General features: G+C 34.0%; 1 protein-coding gene and 1 long non-coding RNA gene across 2 annotated transcripts; one reads left to right on the forward strand and one right to left on the reverse strand.

Annotated features, from left to right (window-relative positions):
* Positions 1-323: 323 nt before the first annotated feature.
* LOC139844709 (phospholipid-transporting ATPase 3) lies at positions 324-12,862 on the reverse strand. The gene is made up of 26 exons (XM_071834929.1): positions 12,423-12,862; positions 10,275-10,340; positions 9,970-10,031; positions 9,392-9,473; positions 9,108-9,218; positions 8,598-8,675; positions 7,707-7,803; positions 7,122-7,228; positions 6,770-6,835; positions 6,413-6,534; positions 6,238-6,325; positions 6,058-6,135; positions 5,704-5,970; positions 5,502-5,606; positions 4,660-4,802; positions 4,410-4,511; positions 4,261-4,324; positions 3,960-4,172; positions 3,696-3,861; positions 3,528-3,607; positions 3,189-3,428; positions 2,853-3,074; positions 2,603-2,770; positions 2,155-2,508; positions 1,037-1,140; positions 324-934 (listed from the first exon to the last, which is right to left on the reverse strand). Exons 1-26 carry the CDS (start codon positions 12,585-12,587, stop codon positions 622-624), a joined length of 3,663 nt encoding a protein of 1,220 aa, XP_071691030.1. The 5' UTR covers positions 12,588-12,862; the 3' UTR covers positions 324-621.
* Positions 12,863-13,600: 738 nt separating this feature from the next.
* LOC139904620 (uncharacterized) lies at positions 13,601-15,738 on the forward strand. Its single transcript, XR_011778913.1, has 3 exons — positions 13,601-13,715; positions 15,342-15,462; positions 15,538-15,738. It is a non-coding gene; the product is annotated as an uncharacterized lncRNA (long non-coding RNA).
* The last annotated feature ends 5,929 nt before the right edge of the window (positions 15,739-21,667 follow it).

Consider the following 21,667-nt stretch of genomic DNA (forward strand, 5'->3'; position numbering starts at 1 on the left):
GCAAATGGATTACCCACTAATAGGCAATACATAATTGCATTGAATATTTGATTGCAACCAAACAACACTATTCATTCTCTTTCATATTCCACTCTTAGCGCCCACCCCCCCCCCCCCCCCCCCCCCCCACCCCCCCCTTTCTCTCCTATTTTACCAACATGCATCACATCAAGAGTTGGTCTTTAGTTTCTACATCACATTTTACAAAGAACAAGTAAATTCACAGCCATTGATGTAGAGTGTAGACTTCAATCGTATAACACAGCACGAAGAAGAAAGAAAATCCAACAATGCATAATTAAGAAAGATCGCCGTCATTCATTATCCGTCATTAATTAATTGTTACAGACAAATTAAAATATAGTTACAGATTACTAATTGAAATAGGATAGGATAGGATGGGATTAGGGTCTACTGCCAACTTACATATTGAAAACTGGTACAAAATAAGATCAATGAAAGAATCAGGACTATATAACGTCACTACTAAGGTTCTACTGACGTCAAATTATACATGTGTTTGTAATAACTTACAAAAATTTACCATAAAGAAACCTTCAAAAAACTAGCAAAAATACAAAATAAATTTTCTAAAATTGTTTTCATTTTGTGTACAAGCTCCTAAGACTGACTGGCTCGAGATGATCTAGTCTTGGGTGGTTTCATGCTGGCCCGTCGAATGACATCCCAAGGCTTTTGAGGTGCACTTACCCCTTGTTGTGTGGCAAAAAACGACTCGTACCCAGGTGAGTCAAAGGCAAAACCCGTGTGCTTTGACTTTTCCCTTGGAAGTAGGGCAAACGCGTACCTCCTCTCCTCTTCTGGGGTTAGCTGATTCCCAACCTCCAGAAGACCTGCACCAATGGACTCTGGCTCATGCCTGTGTATTTCTTGAACGATTTGGTAATCGTATGGGTAGAACCATCTCTGAGCCCTGAAATCACACAACCAAACTGTCATAACAAACACCCGATGCTACAAATATGAAACTGATCAGTTACTATGACAAGGGAAATTATGTGAAAGAAAAGCTCACCCTTGAAATAAAAAGTCACCCAACAGTGCAACAATGGGAACAAGAATGGCTATCAGGTAGAAGTAGGCAGTGCTCATTAGTACATAAATTGTGAAATAAGTTCCCTGCAGTTAAACATAACGCCAAACATAAGTAATACGATCTGACTACATTCAATTATATTACTTGTATTCGCTGAAGCAACAGACTATTTTCCAACTAAACCATTCCTGACATTTTAGTTTATGATAGTCAACATCCCATATATATATATATATATATATATATATATATATATATATATATATATATATATATATATATATATATATATATATGTTTACAACCTTTAAGTCTTGACTGGTCATATAAGAAAAATATATGATAGCTAACAGTTTAAAAGACAAAAAATTGAAAAATGCAGATGTTAACTGACATAAGTCAATATCATAATTTTTTTTATAACACCCAAGGCAAATTAGTAAATCTAGACTAACAGGTTAGCAAAATAAAATTAAGATGTTGCACATTTCATGACATCCAAAAAAGAAATTCCTACAATTATTTTCAGATAAAGAGTTGCAACAACTTCATTTTTTAGGCATCCCATGAAGATATAAAAGCTTCCATTCTTAACAGTTTTCTAACAGTATTGATTTGGGTCCAGAGGATACAATAATTAGTTAATTCACCTCTATTGAACACTAGGTTAAATACTTTAAAAAAGAAACATTTACTCAAACTACTTGCCGAAGTCGGACACTGCAATTTTCATGGGATTAATAAAGCATTAAAGAGAGTTTTATGCCTGATCAAGTACACATTTTGAACTTCGAAAATGATTTTTCGTCCTACTAATTCAACATAACAATTCTTTTAAGAGAATTAAGATTGTGACATGTGTCATTCAATTATTCTCTCTCCTAAGATTGAGACATGTGTCATTCAACTATATTTTCTCTCCTAATCTTGATTCTTAATCTTTCCATGTGTCAATATGCAATTGAGTAGGATGGTTGTTAGAATGAATTGTTAGAATGAATTAGTAGGTTTGACTTTTTCAGAATATGCCACATGAAACCATCAAGTAGAGCAAAAATGATCATTAGCAGAGTTGTGAAACTAGAAAAGATGTGTACCTTATTTATGAAAACAAGAGAGTATATAAAAACGAATATGAACCATGCCAATATGCTGCCACCAACACTTATACTGTGCCACCTTGTAACTGTGTTGCACATCATAAGAAGACGCAAATTGACAGTTATCACAAGAATTGTGAACGCCGTTGTGCTAATATCCCATATCCCCAAAATCTTTCCAGATGAGTTTAAACCATCCGTACTGGAAGCGATAACAAAGTTATACACAATTAATGATTGGTAAACTGAAAAGCATGCTAAAGTTCCCACAACTTTCCAATTGAAAAACGCATTGTGTATCCCCTCTTTATATAATTGAGGATACTTCTTCGATAGTGTAGCACTCACATCCTGCCAAACAAAATCATTATCATCATCGAGTGCATTGTAGATACGGGAACAATAATAAAAATTAAAAAATTAAAAAGAAAAAAAAAAGGAATACCTTGTCAAGGAGTCCAATAATGATAACAGGCAGAGCAGTGAAGATAACATTATACAGAGACTGGAACCAATCATCATAAAACCTTTGTCCAGAATACCCAGTTTGAAAGTTGTACCAAAACTGAGTTAAAGTGAAGGTAAGATTCTTGTAGAAAAAGTATGAAACAACCTACAAACCAACCAAACCAATTTAAGAAAAAAGAGATGAAATGAGGACCCGAAATTTATGAACAAAAGAAAGAGGAACGAACCTTGCATAACCGAAGGTACGACCATCGTCCATGCACAAGAAGCAGATCTGTCAGAAAACGGAACTGAGCAATAGCAAAATCGCTAGCCATCACTGCTTGCATTCCTTCCAACCCACTTATTCCTACACCAACATGAGCTGCTTGAATCATGCCAACATCGTTTGCACCATCACCAATACTTAGGGTTATCTTATTTGCACCTTTCCTCACCAGTCTCGTAACCTGTAATCAACAATTAAAAAAATTATTATCCGTCAATTATAAAACACACCGTCATAAGAGAAACTTTGAACTTTTTGGTAAAAAAAACCCTCAATATAAGTTTAGAAGTTTTACCTGCGCCTTCTGTAAAGGAGAAACACGGCAGCAGACAACTGAACTGCAACTTAAGCTCAAACTAAGCAACATAGACCGCAAACTAGGGTCTAAAGCATACATCAAACACTTTCCATCTATAAGAAGTGAAAGCTTTTGACCAGATGAACCATGAACTATTCTCTGTGCTTCTTCATGGCACTTGCGAAGCTCATTTTTCACCGTTTCACTAATAAACTGAGCAATTTCCACTTGGTCACCCTGGATTAAGAAATTAATTTCAGAATGAATCCTATAAACCACATAGATAGTTCAGTTGATAGATAAATGAAAAGAATGGTAACTAAAAGTATCGCTTACTCTGCTTTCAACTTCCCTGATGGCATCAGTTTCTGAACTGATAACAAATTGTTTCATGTCGTTGTTAATCAACTTGCAAGCTGAGACAATTAAAAACGATAAGTGACTAATTTGGTAATGACAAGTGTACGCATAATCACAAACATTTGTGATAAATGAGAACCATACCATAAGCTATATTTATTGCAGTCTCCAGTTTGTCTCCTGTAAGCACCCAAATCTTAATTCCAGCTTTAGAAAGAGTTTCTATGCAGGATGGTACCCCTTCTTGAAGCTTATCTTCTATAGCAGTGCATCCAATCAAAGTCAAATCCTTCTCTATCAATTCTGCCACCTGTTTCAAGCGTTTTACATGTGTTTTAAACATAGATATAAACAGTGTAGACGGAACAGCATATATATAAATACAAATCATTTATCGACACTAATTACCTCATCTAATTTTCTTTCACGATCTCGTAAAGAAGACTTTGCCTGTATATATTTTTCATTCCAACTTTCATACATGTCTGTGTTTAAGTCCCTATAGGCCAAGCAAAGAGTTCTCAATCCAGCTTCTCCATATTGTTCCAACTGCTCCCTGCTAATTTTCTTTAATTCATCATTTCCCTTGACCAATCTCTCGTAGATCACAGTATCAGCTCCCTGTGAAAAACATGTTTTGTATTAGAGTCGATTTAGAAACTTTATAGTGAGTGAAGTTACAGTTATAAAAGGTTTTCTTGATGGTTACCTTGCAGTATAGTACAAGCCTTCCATCTCCGTAACGACATACAACAGACTGACGCTTCCTTGTACTATAATAGTGCAAACAGTTTTGAATTTTGTATAATAAGCACTAACGTAAAGTTTTGGGGAAAAAATGGCATCAAAAGACATTACCTGTTAAACTCAAGGACATTCAAAATTTCATATGCGACGTCTTGAACTTTCCCCGCTTTTTCAACATGTGATTCACGAACATAGATCATAGTAGGTGTACGCCTGAAAAAATTGATGCTTATACATTAGTTCAAATGTGTAATGACTAGGAAAGAAATAGAACAAGTTTGTCGCATAGACACCTTCGTATGTTTATACTCTATTTTGGCATTTATAAGTTATGAACATGTATTGCCGCATATATATATACCTGTAGAAGAAGAAGCCAAAGTTCTTTGCTGCAGTAACTAAAGCAGCCTCATCTGGCGATGCAGCTTGATATCGAAGTTTTTCTGGTGACTCTTCACCCTCAGGGAGTACGGTATGGCATATAGCAAGGCATCTGAAAAACTCCTATATAAAAGAACAGTAACTTTCAATAAATGACCACATACGGTTTCACCATACTTCTAATCATGAGATCAACCAGTTCTACAGATGATATCCATACATGTAATAACTCGTGTTGGTTGGTACTTGGTTTTCAGGTACCACCAGTTGGCAATTGATAGAATAAAGTGAATATATAAATAATATTCGTAAGTGAAAGGTGAGCATGGATAAGTTATATTTATACACAGATGTGAACACATGAAGTACAGGTGGCAACCATGATATCATTTTGATTACATATACAAAAAGCACCAAATATCTTGGCAAAGAAAATGCTAGTTTCAATTGCAGGCAAACTAGAGTTTGACCCTAGATATAAAAAATACGAAATACTTCTGGTTCTATCACGCATACCATGAAATTTGAAAACTCGCATAATGAAAAAGAAATGAATCCAACACGAGAAATAGGTAAATCAATGATGATGTATAAACTAAAACTCCTTCGTGAAATATTCCTAACAGTTGGAGTCTTGTCATATACTCATTTTTTAATTAAAAATTCAGCTCCACCGAGCAAAAGTGTAAACACACTGATGCCAACTTAACATTATTAATATTGATGTAGCAAAAGAAATTAACTAACATAAAAGAAATAGATCTTAGGCTAACAACAGAAACAATAACTTTCAGGTTACACTCTGCTATAGAGGTAAATTACCTTGATCATATCTGGATTAGGTTCATTCCTCCAAGCACCATGCATGAGCCTGGAATCATCAAAATTGAAACCCTTTTCACGTGCTGTATTAGATGGCTTCTGCACCTGTAAAAAATTTGTAATATAATTTGTAATATAATATATATAGATAGAAGATAGATGATCAAGATACATCCATCCAGGTAATGACAGATTATCATACCTCCCTGATATCAACACCATTCCTACTTGCTGCTCCCATTTCTATTTCAGTAACACCAGTTCCATACGTCTCCCCAGCAATCGAACATTTAAAGAACTCCATCAAATTTCTAGTCAAAGTTCCAGTTTTGTCAGAAAATATATACTCCACCTGTCCAAGTTCTTCGTTTAGATTTGATGTACGTGCTAACGCAGGGGTATTGGTTTCGCTATGATACATGCGCAAGTCATTGTTTATAAACTTAGTTGACTGGATGAATTTAATCATCTGAAAATTAGACACAGCGAGACTAGTTAAACGAGGTCAAATACGATTATTATGCGAAAACTAACGTTGCATAGTTCATGAAACTACCTCAATGGAAACATAAAGAGAAATTGGAATTATTGGCGAAAATAATGTGATAAGGGTAAAAATGCTTAGAGAGAACACCTGTAAGAAACAAAATCATCATTATACAGACGGATAGAGAAATAATAGCATTAGATACAATCCCTCTGACATCAGCAAAAAAAAAAAAAAAAAAAACAATACCACAAATCGGCTACTTGGATTGAACTGTTGAGAGTCACCATTAATCCAGAGCTGCAAGTAATGATACTTGTTGCTTACGAACACAGCACTGCAAAGTTTTATAGAGGATTATTGAAGCATGATGACAGCATGATAAAACGACTTGAGCAATAAAACATGTTACATAGTCACTTACCTGCCTATGGCACCAATCAAACACATGGAAAGAAGAACACCAAAAAGTGTGGCTATTACTTTGTCTAGTTTTCGCTCTAATGTACTCCTTTTGGATGGAACATTCATGGAATTCATCATTACCTGCCATTAATAGGTAAGCAGCAGAATATAGGGAAAAAATTGAATTTACATGATGACAATCAACAATGCAAAGAAAACTATGATAAGAAACCAGAGTTATGCTAGACGATTGGAGACACTAGCACCACAACAAGACCCACATAGTATGATGTGACGATGCAGTTTTCACAGTATACATAACAGGATGTATAAAAGGGGTAATAATTAAAAATGAGCCAGGGAAAAATAAAAAAACCTTAGTCTCATGTCCAGTGAATATAACAGCCCCAACAATATACTCTGTATTACGTAGACTACATCCCTGCAATGCAGGTAGAGCAAGATTAGATTAACTAAATACTATATGATAGAGAACATTGCAGATTAATAATACAAAACCAGTAGCCAAGTAAACATGTCAGATAAATGTGTAAAGAAAATGGCAGCACTTATGGTTCAAAATAAAACAAAAGGATCTATATACAAATGGATAATAAATAACTTGAAACATAAATGGGGATGAGTAAAGCGACGTATTAGCCCCAAAGAGGAGGGGTGAGCATTAAACTGTCGTATATGATGGACATGTAAAAATAATAATATCTTACTCGCAGCAGAATTTGATTTGGGCCAAGGGGTAAAGTTTGCTTTTGAAGTATCAAATTTCCAGTGAACGTATAGAGTGAATTGTTTGGTTGTTCACATTGTAATTCACCTGCAGCCAATAGAATATCAACGTCATTATTATATATGAGGTTAAATCTGATTATGTGCTCGGAAAAAACTTACAATTGACTAGTGTATCATGTTAACAATAGTATTATTTGATATCATCAATGGTTTTGGACAAGGTTGTAAAAGTCGTTAGTCGAAGACTAGTAGGTCGGAACAGACTAAGCAACCAAATCAGACTAGTCGAGGACAAATCGGACATTAACCAACCTTGACTGTATTTGACCTACTTTGACCGATTTTCACCGAAAAATCCGACTTTGAACTAATAAATCCTACTTTGACTAAATTGGATTTTGGACTTTTGACGTCATGGATATGTGATTTTTAGGAGACGAGCACATAAGAGCATAATAAACGACTTAAACACCTACATTTTAAAGCATTATCTCCCTAAGACATTATAACAATAAAAAAATCGAACAAAGCATAACATTTTATGTATAAAGCAAAATTTAAACCTTTGAATTCAGAAGCTTTCTCAGGAGCCACGTAATCCCACGTCTTCTCTAAAGCTTTCCGGATTTTGAGATTTGTTTCACCATCCAGATTTGCAGTCTAACATAAGAAAAACAGGGATATTAAGTATAATAGAAGTTAATAGACTTAATGGATCACAACATATATTTCTTCATATAGTGCAAGATGAAAGATCCTTATTTACATAGTTTTCGTTATTTTTGCCAAAGAAAAAAAATATATAGAGCATAGGTGTGGTTATTTTATGAAAATACAAGACTGCCTGGAAGAGCATAAGTAGCATAAGGGAATGAGCAATGTGTTATAAATGGAATTACACAACCTAAGTAACAGCGAAAATATAGAAATAAGAAAACATAACACGTATGAAATTATAGGTACGACGAATAAGAATCAAACAAGTACAACCTAGTCAATATTTCAGAGAATACCTGAATTTAATAGTGCCATTCATAAGTACAGACCCGAATTTAGAAAAGATACATAAAGACTGATGCTATACCTTTCTCTGTTACAAGTACCATTAGTTATGTTATCATATGTAAAATGTAGTATTATCTTAATCAATCTTCTTGGAGTTAGTTTTCCTACAGATAGTTTTTACCATGACAAATAATGATTACCGATCTTGTTCACCATCAACTTCCTAATTTCTACTCAAGTTAAGCCACAGTCAATCGCAAAAGTCTAACATGAAAGGAGAGATACTGCAAAAAGCTAACATTCTACTAAGTACTAATGGTCATTTGTCTACTCAAATCTAATTTTGATTATGATATATATAGCTATAGCATTTTAAACCTCCTACGGAAATAGCTCAGGCATGTTTATAACTATAAAAGTAAACATGAAAGTATGAAACTGATAAACACCTCGGTATAGCAAACACCGTCAGGGTTTGTACTTGCAAGGAGTAGCAAATCAGCTGGAAAGAACCCGTCTTGCCTCACCTGCATCAAGATGAACATTCACTATGAATTTTATAAAGAGAGTGGGAACGTGAAACAATACCAGTTATTAAGAATAAGCAAGTAGGTTATGTTATTCGACACTTGTTATTTATGTGTTTAGTCCCAATGGTACGTGTCAGAGCATAGTTTTCAACACGTCAGTTTCCAGAAGCAAAATGATCTTAATACTCTTCAAAACACCTCAGAATAGATATTCATGTCACCACCCACCCCACCCCACCCCACCCCACCTTCTCTACTGACATTAAACTGGCAAATACGAACTATGACATTCAGACTCAATTGGCTTCCCATCAACTTTTGAAATTGGGAATGCTAATAAATGTACCTTTGAATTTCAACTAACCAACTATTAATTCTAAGATGGAGTTGTCATGATTATATATAAAACATAGATTGTAGCATACTTACTCTAACAATATCTCCAACCTGCAGCTTCTTCCAAGAAATGGTTTCCCACCTTTGCTCTTGCAGTACCTCAACGGAAGAATTATTTATCGTCATGTCATTTTGGAGACGCTTCTGTTAAGATTAGAGTTTCAAAATAGGGTTGGATAGTTGAAGTTAGATAGTAGTAATAGTTTATAATGCAGTACACTAACATAGCAAGGGTTCATGGGCCACTATAACGAGCTTCTAAAACCCTATAAATGGATATAACAAACATAACGATTCAAAAAATTTATATTGCTCACCCAATCCTCAAATGCTTCCTTGACAAGAGAGACAAAAAGCACAAGACTGAGAGGAATTACGTTTGTAATTGGACTAACAGGACTGCATGAAAGAATATAAAAAACTATTATAATCGACATTTATATAATATGAAGCAAGTCACAACAATTAAGACATCAATATCTATATAGAAAAGGATGTGGGTCTAGGATACAGAATAAATTAAGCAATATGATGAGTTGAGAAAATTGTATGCTTTCAGTGGCAACAACTATATCATAGAAAGACATAGGCAAAGCTTAGGTAATAATAACGAATAAAAAAAATAAAGAGAAAACTGCAGGCTTTAAACACTTTAACAAGCTGGTGTTAGCTTATATAATAAAATAGAGGCATTCCTTTTGCCTAAAAAACTGCAACAGCTTCTTTTATAAAGCATAAAAATTATACTCAACCTTTCCCCATTTCATATGTTACTTTTTTATCCATGAATCAATCACGGCAAACTATTGATAGCCTTGACTCTGTCCACAAGACTCGCCAACTTTGTGATAATTAAATGGTATCTTAACTTTAAGGTTATTATTCAAAGCCATACCTGACAGGTGTAAATGATAAACATGAGATCGTAAGAAAGTACAGGTTAGCCACCCGCCTAAACTGCCAATTATAAACAAGAAACCATGTCAGTAGAATACAAGGTTCAGTTAATCAATTAACTTCCCCGTAAAAGCAGATGACTTTAGCACACAATATAGAAGTTTTTCAGCTACAAGTAATGGCATAATAAAATCTTTTAGTAGAAGTACATCATATTTAACAAAAAATTCAAAAACAGCAAGTAAGTGCGCATGTAAATGAAAAAACAAGGACTCTATTTTGGTAATGTTTGAAATGGCATACCTGCTCATAGAGCCCCTTTGGTAAAAAGGTAGCAACATTGTACTTGGTTGTTGATACGGCATTTCCCTGTAACAGTTGGTTCACATTAATACAAAACAGATATATGCTGGTGAATCTCTTCATTCATAAAAAGAATATTCTGTTTATAACCTAAAAGGGTATAACAAGTATCGTTATATTATGTCTATCACTCTGAAGAAGTAAAAAAAAATTCATTTACAATCGAACACCAAATCAAGAGAGGAGCAAAATCACGTGGAACTGAAAAGTAAGTCACATGTTTGCTCAAAAAATTAAGACCGGCTTCCTCGGAAAAATACAACAATCATACTTGTCTTCATAAAGGCGCACGCAACATTACAATGTAAAATTTTATACCCCTTCTCATGTCAATAATATATATTATGAGGTCGTTAACTTTGAGTTATAACAAGACAAGCATCATACGGTATGATTTCCCACATAATTATCATAGGGTCTGTTGTGCAAAGTGCAGCTATACATGAGACTTGACATGGCACAACTTCGAAACTCAACTTGGCTAAGGTCCACCGGCTTCACTAGGAACATGAACTGGCCTCCTAGGCATAACGAATGACATGCATAATATTAGACAGAAGTCAGTTGGCTGACCATGTCACTCAAACGAAATTGAGTGTGTGCATTTGGATTTCTATTACATATATGTCTCACTTCAAAATGAGAGGTACGGTGTTGTAGTGCCTACCAAAACTCATCGCCATGCCTTAGAGAGACCTCTGCACACTGGTTGCCTCACACCATGAACATTGTGTATAAACCAGTATACCATATTGTCTCCCTCTATCACATACCCAAATCAGTTATATATAGAGAGAGATAGATACACACACACATACATGTATAGGATAAGATAAATGCAAAGAGAGACCTATTCTAAATAGGCTAGGAAGCAGCTATAACCATTGACTCATACACTGTTATTCTACAAAACATATCGATAATAATAAGTTGATACAATTTTCACCTTTATGAGGAAAAAAAAAGATATTTCACCTTTATTAGATTAAAACTGATACACTTTCCATGTTTATAAGAAAAATAAATTGACACAATTTTCAACTTTATTTGGAAAATTTTGATACGGTTTCACTTCTCTTAGAGATTTCTTGATACATTTTTCACCTAATTAGTTTTAAGAAGCTCAAATACAGTTTTCAACATTTTGGTATGAAAAAAAACGTTTATAAAATTATAATAAGAATAAAGAAGTCTAACATTAAAAAAAAAAAAAAATTACCGTTTTGTTTTAATAGCCTCTTTACTTGAACCAAAACCTATATATAAGGTAGGTAAATACACGAATATAGAATCATGAACAAGGTTGTGCCTTTTTGCCAGTGACAAGAAAGGAAAAGACATGATAGGAAGATAACTATCATTGTCACTAAATGCCTGAAAGAACCGAGAAGAAAATATACAAAAAGCCACCAAAGATTATGTACTTTGAGGTCACATGGTAATTTTTAATATTGATGCATTGAATGATACTTTCCAGATTACAATCAAGGGAACAGAACGAGAAAATGTTCCCTGTATTTCCTTCTAAGTCATTGTTTGTTTCATAGTTCCTCATACGCTCAAACGGAGTGTGTTAATTTAAGTTTGTACTCTGGTGAAATCATGCATTCAACCTACATACTTTGTTAACTACAGCCATAGCTTCTAGCTTCTGCATGACAAACAGGCAACAAATTCAAGAAGACACAAAAGATTGTCACCAAATCAATCTAAAAATCAGAGAATCCTAAATTACAAGATGCCTACTGCATCATCATTCATCAACCTAAACTGCAAGCATAACGAAACAAAATTTGTCAATAAAAAGCGGACACTCACCATACTACAACTGCACGAATGTTATCAAACAACTGAATACTACCCTAAATTGTCAGATCGCTAGATCTGATGCCAAACTCCAAAGGCTAAGTCAACTCAAACACTAGCAGGCAGATACCTACTCTACTCACAAACACTCTAGTTACATAAAAGTTATCAACAGCATCAACATTTATACAAAAGCTATAATGATCATGTTCAGCAACTAAACCACCAAATAACTAGTTATACAGAGTGATATGATACAATGAAGACAGAGTGATAATATACCTTGTATTTGGCGAGATAATTAGCTTCACGATCGTTGCAGAAGACGGTGCGATGACCTGGAGCCTGTGGTTGAACGCGACCAAGTCGGATGGTGTTTGATGAGACGCTACTGTCGAGAACCACCGGTGAACCACCGCCGGATGACTCCCTCCGACCTCCGGGCATTATTAGTTACTTAAAATTAACCAAATCAATCAACCGAACGAAAACCCCTAACCGAATCTATCGATTTTAACACATCAACATAATCACCAATAATACACAAATCACAACTGATTAAATAGTGTGGTTGTAATAATTTCGATTGTGAAACCGATTTCAACCTCAGTTCTTCCAATTAGATCGTCGATCGTGAGTAAGAAGGTTTTTAGAAGACAACTTTCGTTCAACTTAGTTACGTATTGGCCACGCGCTTACAAGTAGCGTCTGTGTTTTTTTTACTCGGTAGCTACCGATATGATGACGTTTCTTCCCCCAACCCCCCTAATATAACATTTTCACGTTGGGGGTTTCGCTGAAGTGCGCTATCACGCGTAAAATTAACCCATTAACCGAAGATAATAAGATACGATTAAACACTGATATCTATATCTTTATTCTTTATCTTCTATAAAAATAAAAGATTGAATACATGACCTAGTAAATATTTTAACTATTTTAATAAAAAAAAAAGTAAAAGCTTAAAAATAAAAAGGTAAAAAATAAGTAAATTGTTAATTACATTAAGTTAAGATTTAAGATTAAAGGTGTATTTGATAAATTTGAATGATTAAACGCTTAAGAGTTCATAATCCAAATGATTCGAATGTTCTTGGTGAGTTTAATTATGAATGACAATAAGCTGTTTAATAATTATTTTCAATGAGCAATGTTAATAATGTAAAATTACCTTATCTCTCTTCTTTCTTCTCTCTTATATATAATAACAAAAGGTAAATTAGCCCACTTTTAAAAAAGAGACACAATCTTAGCCACCCATTACATTAGCTTACTTAGATCTAAACCATTGATTAACTACTAATCTAGATTATGAGCTAATAATCTCAATCTTCAATTGTTTGATTACACATATACCCCTATACCTCCAAAACTACGCGGCCTTTTTCAAAAATTTAGGGGTTACAATTTTTTCATCATTTGTAACCTTTCATCCATCAGTCACTAAACTAAATCCCTCTCAAGAACATCTAATTGCTCAAGAACATCTAATTATATTCAACATCTATTTGTTCAAGATATATGATTACTAACCAATTGAGGATATCCATCATCAATCCTAATAATATTTTTCAGGTTCTTTTTTTCCGATTCATCATTCATTTACTTTTTATTCGGAATCAATTTAATCATCGGAATTCATCTTTCTGCATATTGATTCGTATAAATAGCTGTATGTAGAGCATATATTTTGATCGATTGAGATTTGTTATTCTGCAGATATAATTTATACCTTTGAAAACATCATCAAAGTGATTCAGTCTTCAATTGATATTTTGATGTTTTTAACTTGGTTAATATGTGCAAAGTAAATGAATGAGTGGTTAACGTTTGGTTAAGATTTGTTGATGTTTCAATCATCATTTTTCGATTACCAATCGTAATTTTTATTTTAAGTTGTCAACACCTGAATTGAAGCTTCAATACCATTAGATTTATGTATTCAAATTGTATACAACTTATGCTAACATGGTTTAACAACATTCATTAGATTTTGATTAATTTAGTTTGCACAGGCACCTTATAATGTTAAATCAAGTCTGCCATCAAAATAATTTCAACTGCATGATCCTTCTGTTTTGTTTTCACAGACAGGTTCAAATGCATTTCAATTTGATTTGTACTTCCTATTCCAATCTTAGTTGTTATTTTGTTAAAACTATAGACACCTATATATTTTGTCATTTGGAAGTTAGTTCTCCATAAACTTGACTGTCTTTGTTCATAGTGTATTGATGATGGATGATTTTTGCCACCCATTACATGTAAGACATGTTGATAACACTCTCAATATCTCTACTATAATTATTTTGTTTCAAGATTGCTATAATAAACTGAGATCACATATACAATCAAATATGTGTATATTTGGCATTTTGACCTTTCATAGTGTAAGACAATATGGTAAATGTATGCAAGATCATAGCTTTATTACTTTCCTTTTTTATTAGTCAACTATTTTTAATTTTTGTTGACTCTCCATAATCATATTGCTAATTACAATAATCTTAGTTATTATTTTGTTAAAATATATTTTGTCATTTGAAAGTTAGTTCTCCATAAACTTTACTGTCTTTGTTCATAGTGTATTGATGACGGATGATTTTTGCCACCCATTACGTGTAAAACATGTTGATAACACTCTCAATATCTCTACTATAATTATTTTGTTTCAAGATTGCTATAATAAACTGAGATCACATATACAATTAAATATGTGTATTATTTGACGTTTTCATAGTGTAAGACAATATGGTAAATGTATGCAAGATCTTAGCTTTATTACTTTCCTTTTTTATTAGTCAACTATTTTTAATTTTTATTCACTCTCTCCATAATCATATTGCTAATTACACGCATTCTAATTGAAACTTTAACATTTTTTATGCGTTGATTAATCATTTAATTGATTATTACCCTTTTAAATTTCAAAATTTTGTATTTTCCCTCATATCAAATTATTGTTCATTGATATTTTTTAGAACAGATGCTTTTCAAAGCCTAATTGCACGCATAAGATGTATTTATGATATTCAATGCATTCAATCATCTAAAAATAACCCATTTGTCTGTAACATGTCTTCACACTATTTAAACTCATTCACATTCCAGACAATTGTCATTCACAACAAAATTGTCAATTCAGCAAATAAACAAATTTAAAAAATGGCTACTCATGAAACATTCACCCCTCTTAATAAGCTGAAAAAAGGAAACCAGGAGTGCAAGGTGATGGTAAAAGTACACTATGTCTGGAAAAAAATTCTTTAAGTCTAATCCAACTAAGCCATCCTCACTTGAGATGGTTTTGCTTGTTCAGGAGGTAATTATTTTTCAACATTTACAAGTTTTTTCTACCTTTTTTTTTTTTTTTTTTACTAACAAATGTTCATCTCAGGGAAACAAAATTAGAGCTGGTATGGAAAAGCAAGTTATTCACTATTTTGAGAAAACATTCACTGAAGGTCATTTTTTGATTCTGAGTAATTTCAAAGTCATCGACTCTACTGATGACTATGTGAAGTTCATCAACAATCCTTACAAGATTATGATCAATAAGAATCAAACTAAGGTTCACAAATGTGCTGACTTCTTACCTGTTACATGTTAGAAAATAGGGTTATAAATTGACTGCCGGATTCGTTCTTGAATCGTGTATTCACTTTCTCTATAAAGTATTTCGACCCTACGATTGCCTTGGTTGCACGAAATCTTTACAGGGATAAGACAAGAACGCAATCAGTGTTTTTGGCAATGAAATCACTGATCAAATTGTTAGAGAATATGTGTGTATTTTCTGTTTGTTAAAATGAAAGCAAAAACATATTCCTATATTTATAGGAAGCGAAAAGGTGCGAGTGAAAGTACGCAACCTTTCAACCAAATGATGTAACCCTTCAACGAAAAGACGCAACCTTTCGTTCACATCATTTAGGAAATGACATCACTCTTCATGAAATGATGTAACCATTCATGGTTACCTTTCATCAAAAGATGTAATTTCCAAGACCTTATTGAATTAACTCGAACGAGCGTGCACTCCGCACTCTCCAAACTCGTCATTAAGCTTAATTCGATAAGCCTTTGCTTTCTAGTAAATTCCAATTAACTAAAATGATTGTTGATAACACTAAAATCACCAACAAATCCCCCCCATTTTAGTGTAATCCTTGATTTACTAAAATAACTAAACAAACAGAACAAACTAATGCATAAATGAAAATGTTTCAGAAATTGAATTTTCACTTAGTATAATATTTACGAGAATTCGAGTATCAGGGTGTTTCAGAAATTGAACCCTTCCACTCATATGAAGACTATAAAATATTATACACATCAGTTTCTTACATATCTCTAAGACAATCTTGACACTATTATAAGCCATGTGTCCCAATCCTTCAGTGAACATATTGGCAGCTAAGTCCAAAGCTCCATTGAAGCGGCAAAACTTCATGTTCACATAGGTAGCTCTTTTAGTCTTGCACCCGCATTTGCAATTTTTCAAAAGAACTATTAAGAAGTTAAACTTCAACCTAACTCCACTTACGGGTCTAAACACATACTTTGAGATCTGTATATTTATGTGTTTCAATCTTCAGAAAGTAAGCTTACCTCATTGAATTCAGCTCCTAGCGTTGTACTAGAAGGGAATTGGGCGTCTCACTTTGGAAGATCTGGGTGGACTTCAATCCCATAACATTAGCCAAATTGCGCGCTTCCGGCTAATGTTTTAATCAAGTGATTTATCAAATTTTGTTGTAACCCAACAAAATTCACATACATCACTCCATTCGTGATCAACTCACGAAACATAGTATGTCTAAGGCATAAGTGTCTAGACTTTTCTTGTTCAAACACATGCCTTAGTCATAAGACATCACATCACTAGGGATCACCATGAACTTTAATTTCTTTCATTATGACTTCAATCAATTTCTCTTGGTAATCCTTTAATCCAAGGATTTACCAAGTTCGTATTATACCATAAGTAACTTGCGAATACTCAAACCTATTGATTGATAAATCATTGCATTTGTCCACTTTCCATAAGTCACCAATGTAAACCTATAATTGTACACCTTTGATAATGGATCCTTATTATCATTATGTACACGATTATTACCATTACATTGGGTAGTGAGATTATCATTATAAACACATATTTGTCAATCCACTTCTTATGACCTAGAAGAAATGACAACAAGTTTATAGTGTCAATAATCTCAACATCTATCTTTTGATCCAAGATAACTCATCTATACCAAGTGTAAAAACCAACAACTTGTAGATGCATAATCCTCTTGATCGATAGTAAACTCATTAAAATATGCCTTAATGATTTCACATTGTGAACTAATCCACAATCCATGGTTTAGCTTCTATAAGTATTAAATACTTAAACCACTTCACAATAAATTATCCTAAACTCTGCTTGATCTTTCTAACACCATGCTATATTGGTCACTTGATGTAATAACATACATCATACCACCAATTTCTAAAGCATAGCGGTATATAGAAACAATTAAGCAACGTCTAACCCCTTTTCCATATTAAAACATACTTATTTCTCTAATTTGTACTATCTTGATACTTCATCAAATGATTGTGGACACAACTCACTAATGAATAAAGACTTCATTTAGTATATACCATTAAATATTTGAAACAACAAGTCCATGCTTCAAATATTTAATCAACTTATAAGAAATATAAATATCACCCAAGTAGTACATAAATGAGGGGTACCTAACAATGTCATCTACTTTAAGTATCCCTATACATACGAAAATGTTGTTCATTTCACATGTAGAATCATGACAGTAACTTCAAGTTATCGTCATCGTCATCAATATTTAATTCATAATCCAAAATACATATGAATTTCATATATGATGACATCAATATTTTAATTCATCGAAAACATGTTTACAGACCAAAAGTCATGTTGGATCGGATCTGGTAACAACCGATATGATGACAAAGTTGCAACTGTTGGACCAAAATTCAAATTCTTTCAACAATAATTTATACAGATCATAAAATGAATTTTATGAACATATAGTTTTGAATTAAGCGATCCAACTATGAAAAATTTGACCTTTGCCTGATGTAATGAACATCTATCATCATAAACAATTAAGTTTATTCCATTTGTTGAATAAAATTTCTGGTTCAATTCAATCCCCCTTTGACTTTTGTCTGAACTGTTGAAAATTTATCTAATTTCATAGATAACAATATTTTATTTGTAAGACTATATATATCACTTTAACAACCAATTTTGTAAAGTGACTTTTAATCCGTCCATGTTCACATGACATACCATCATGATTTCATGCCATCAATGTTTATTATATTCATGGCATACATGCCCGTAAGAAAACCGCATGTGATTAATATTCCATATAAATCACTATACTATAATTTATTACTACACGCAATTCATTATCAAGATGACAGAAATGCGTACCTGTAAATAAGATGGAACCAAACAAAGTGAAACCTACTATGTCCACTGCGATGGAGAACAACACAATGATCATCGGCTTCTAAAACCAACGGTTACCTTTCACAATGCGTCTCATGTCATGACTTATGACTTTAATCGATGGTTTTTGAGTATTCATAATGGAACAATTAACAAAAGAAATTGGAGTAACTATGCGTCAGAGTATGTACGCATAAGGTGTTAGGCCTTCTCAATTTAATGGATATATATAATTTATTTGATTGCATATCCATCTTCTGTCACCCATCTTCATATATATATCATATATGAAGATTGTATTTGAAGGCATCATGTGAACCGACAATGACAACCATCAATACATTTAATACCCAATTATATACACAAGTCAGAACGGACTTGTTAATCCCTTGGTCAAATATATATCACTGATGGATCGAAACCAGAACATACAGTCCATTCTCTAGATTATTTTCACCGCTCGTGGCCTTTCACGATTCATCCAAGGATTATCATCACGATCTTATGGATCCTTCACACTTTGACCGAAAACCCAAATAATTCTCCAAGATTTATTACACAAAATTCCATAACAAATCCCAAAAGTCTTCAACGATTCATCTTTATCATTATCATAAAATACTTTATAGATTTGTTAGAAAATAGGGTTATAAATTGACTGCCGGATTCGTTCTTGAATCGTGTATTCACTTTCTCTATAAAGTATTTCGACCCTACGATTGCCTTGGTTGCACGAAATCTTTACAGGGATAAGACAAGAACGCAATCAGTGTTTTTGGCAATGAAATCACTGATCAAATTGTTAGAGAATATGTGTGTATTTTCTGTTTGTTAAATGAAAGCAAAAACATATTCCTATATTTATAGGAAGCGAAAAGGTGCGAGTGAAAGTACGCAACCTTTCAACCAAATGATGTAACCCTTCAACGAAAAGACGCAACCTTTCGTTCACATCATTTAGGAAATGACATCACTCTTCATGAAATGATGTAACCATTCATGGTTACTTTTCATCAAAAGATGTAATTTCCAAGACCTTATTAAATTAACTCGAACGAGCGTGCACTCCGCACTCTCCAAACTCGTCATTAAGCTTAATTCGATAAGCCTTTGCTTTCTAGTAAATCCCAATTAACTAAAATGATTGTTGATAACACTAAAATCACCAACATTACACACCCTTTTATGTTGTTAAGTGTACGATCCTGAAACCATATGTGTTTCATTGTGCACACTACGATAGTGTTTGAGTTTTAAATATTTTATAATGTTCATATATTGCACAGCTGCTGCAATATCAGACAAAACACCATTGTAAATCCTTACTAACAACGGTACTATTTAAGGTGTGTTTTTAGACTTTTATTTGTATGATGATGCTTATCCTTTCATATTTTATATGTCCTTTTAAACAGGTTTGTTGTAATTAATATATTTGTTTTCTTTATGTATCTTACTAAAACCAATTGTTAGGAATCCTTTAGAATTAAGTTTTTAATAATAATATGTATGGTAAAATGGTAAATAGTGTTGTGGATTGCTACTTGCTATTTCATAGATTAATGTTAAACCAACATGGGCTGCTGAAGATCAGGAGCAAAAGAGGGTTGGGAGCTTTCGGACGGCGCCTGCACAGAAGAAAAACAAACAGAGGCACCACCTGCAATCTGAGGTGAGTTAGTAACCGGGTCAGACCCGTGAACAGCATCAGCAGATGGTGGGGCAGACCCGCGAGCAGCAGCAGCGACATTTGCAACAGAAACAGCAGCATCAACTTTTCTAATACGATCACATAGCATAACTTCTTTATTTGATTCGAGCATGTAGAGTCTTGGGAACATATCTTTAAGACAACTTGAGCCGCACCAACTATCATTCCAAAACGAGGTGTTCTTTCCGTCACCCAAGGATTTGATGAAAGAGTTTTTGAAAGCTACGCCACAGTTTTCAATGATACTTCCTGCATAGATAATGTTATTCCAAATACCCGAGGTCGATTGACGGGCAAGCCCATCGCCCGACCTCAAGCCACCGTCAATTCCATAAATGCTACGAATGATTTTGGTCCAAAGACAATGGGTTTCGGTTTTAAACCTCCACCACCACTTGTCCAAAAGAGCAAGATTCTTGCCTTTCAAGGACCCGATATTAAGACCCCCCACCCCATAAGATAAACAAGTGTTTGCCCATTTAACCCATGAAATTTTGGAACCCGACATATCCCCGCCCCAAAAGAAATTTCTCCTCACCCTCTCAAGTAAGTTAAGCACACAAGGCGGGGCCCGAAAAAGCGCGAAGAAATACAACGGAAGACTATTAAGCACCGATTTAACTAGAACTAATCTACCACCGAAGGATAATGTTCTTCTTTTCCATTCCGAGAGTCGTTTTTTACATTTATCTATAACCGGAGACCAATCACCAAGTTTCTTCATTCTTGCACCAATAGGAAGACCAAGGTAAATGAAGGGGAATTTACCGGCTTGACATTTCATACGAGATGCCAAAGAATCAATCACATCCGAACCAACTCCAATCCCGTAAAGACAACTTTTGTGGAAATTGACTTTTAAACCCGATGCAAGTTCAAAGCACTTCAAGATCTTAATGAGATTGCGCGCATTCGAAATCGACCATTCACCAAAGAAAATTGTATCATCCGCATATTGTAGGTGTGAGATAGTGACCTTGTCGTTTCCAATTTCAACACCCTTAAAAATACCACGATCAACCGCGGATTTAGTTAGGATATTGAGACCTTCCGCGGCAAGAATAAATAAGAAAGGAGACAATGGATCTCCTTGCCTAACACCCCTTCCCATTGAAAATTCCCGAGTAGGGGATCCATTGATGAGAATAGAGATGCTAGCCGAATTAAGGCATCCTCGAATCCATCCACACCATTTAGACCCGAACCCCATGCACGACATAACCTCCAACAGGAAATCCCAATTCAAGCTATCGAAGGCCTTTTCAAAATCCACCTTAAAAATCAAGCTTTGTATCTTGTGGTTTCTCAAATAATCAATAGACTCAT

Source organism: Rutidosis leptorrhynchoides, chromosome 4, assembly GCF_046630445.1.
Source record: "Rutidosis leptorrhynchoides isolate AG116_Rl617_1_P2 chromosome 4, CSIRO_AGI_Rlap_v1, whole genome shotgun sequence".
Taxonomy (NCBI): domain Eukaryota; kingdom Viridiplantae; phylum Streptophyta; class Magnoliopsida; order Asterales; family Asteraceae; genus Rutidosis; species Rutidosis leptorrhynchoides.

Excerpts from the sequence above, each read along its gene's own strand:
- LOC139844709 (XM_071834929.1), bottom strand. The coding sequence starts at position 12,587 with ATGCCCGGAGGTCGGAGGGAGTCATCCGGCGGTGGTTCACCGGTGGTT. Across the intron at positions 4,803-5,501 it reads CTAATCCAGATATGATCAAG|GAGTTTTTCAGATGCCTTGC; the intron begins GTAATTTACCTC and ends TCTTTTATATAG. Across the intron at positions 3,075-3,188 it reads CTCCTTTACAGAAGGCGCAG|GTTACGAGACTGGTGAGGAA; the intron begins GTAAAACTTCTA and ends TGTTGATTACAG.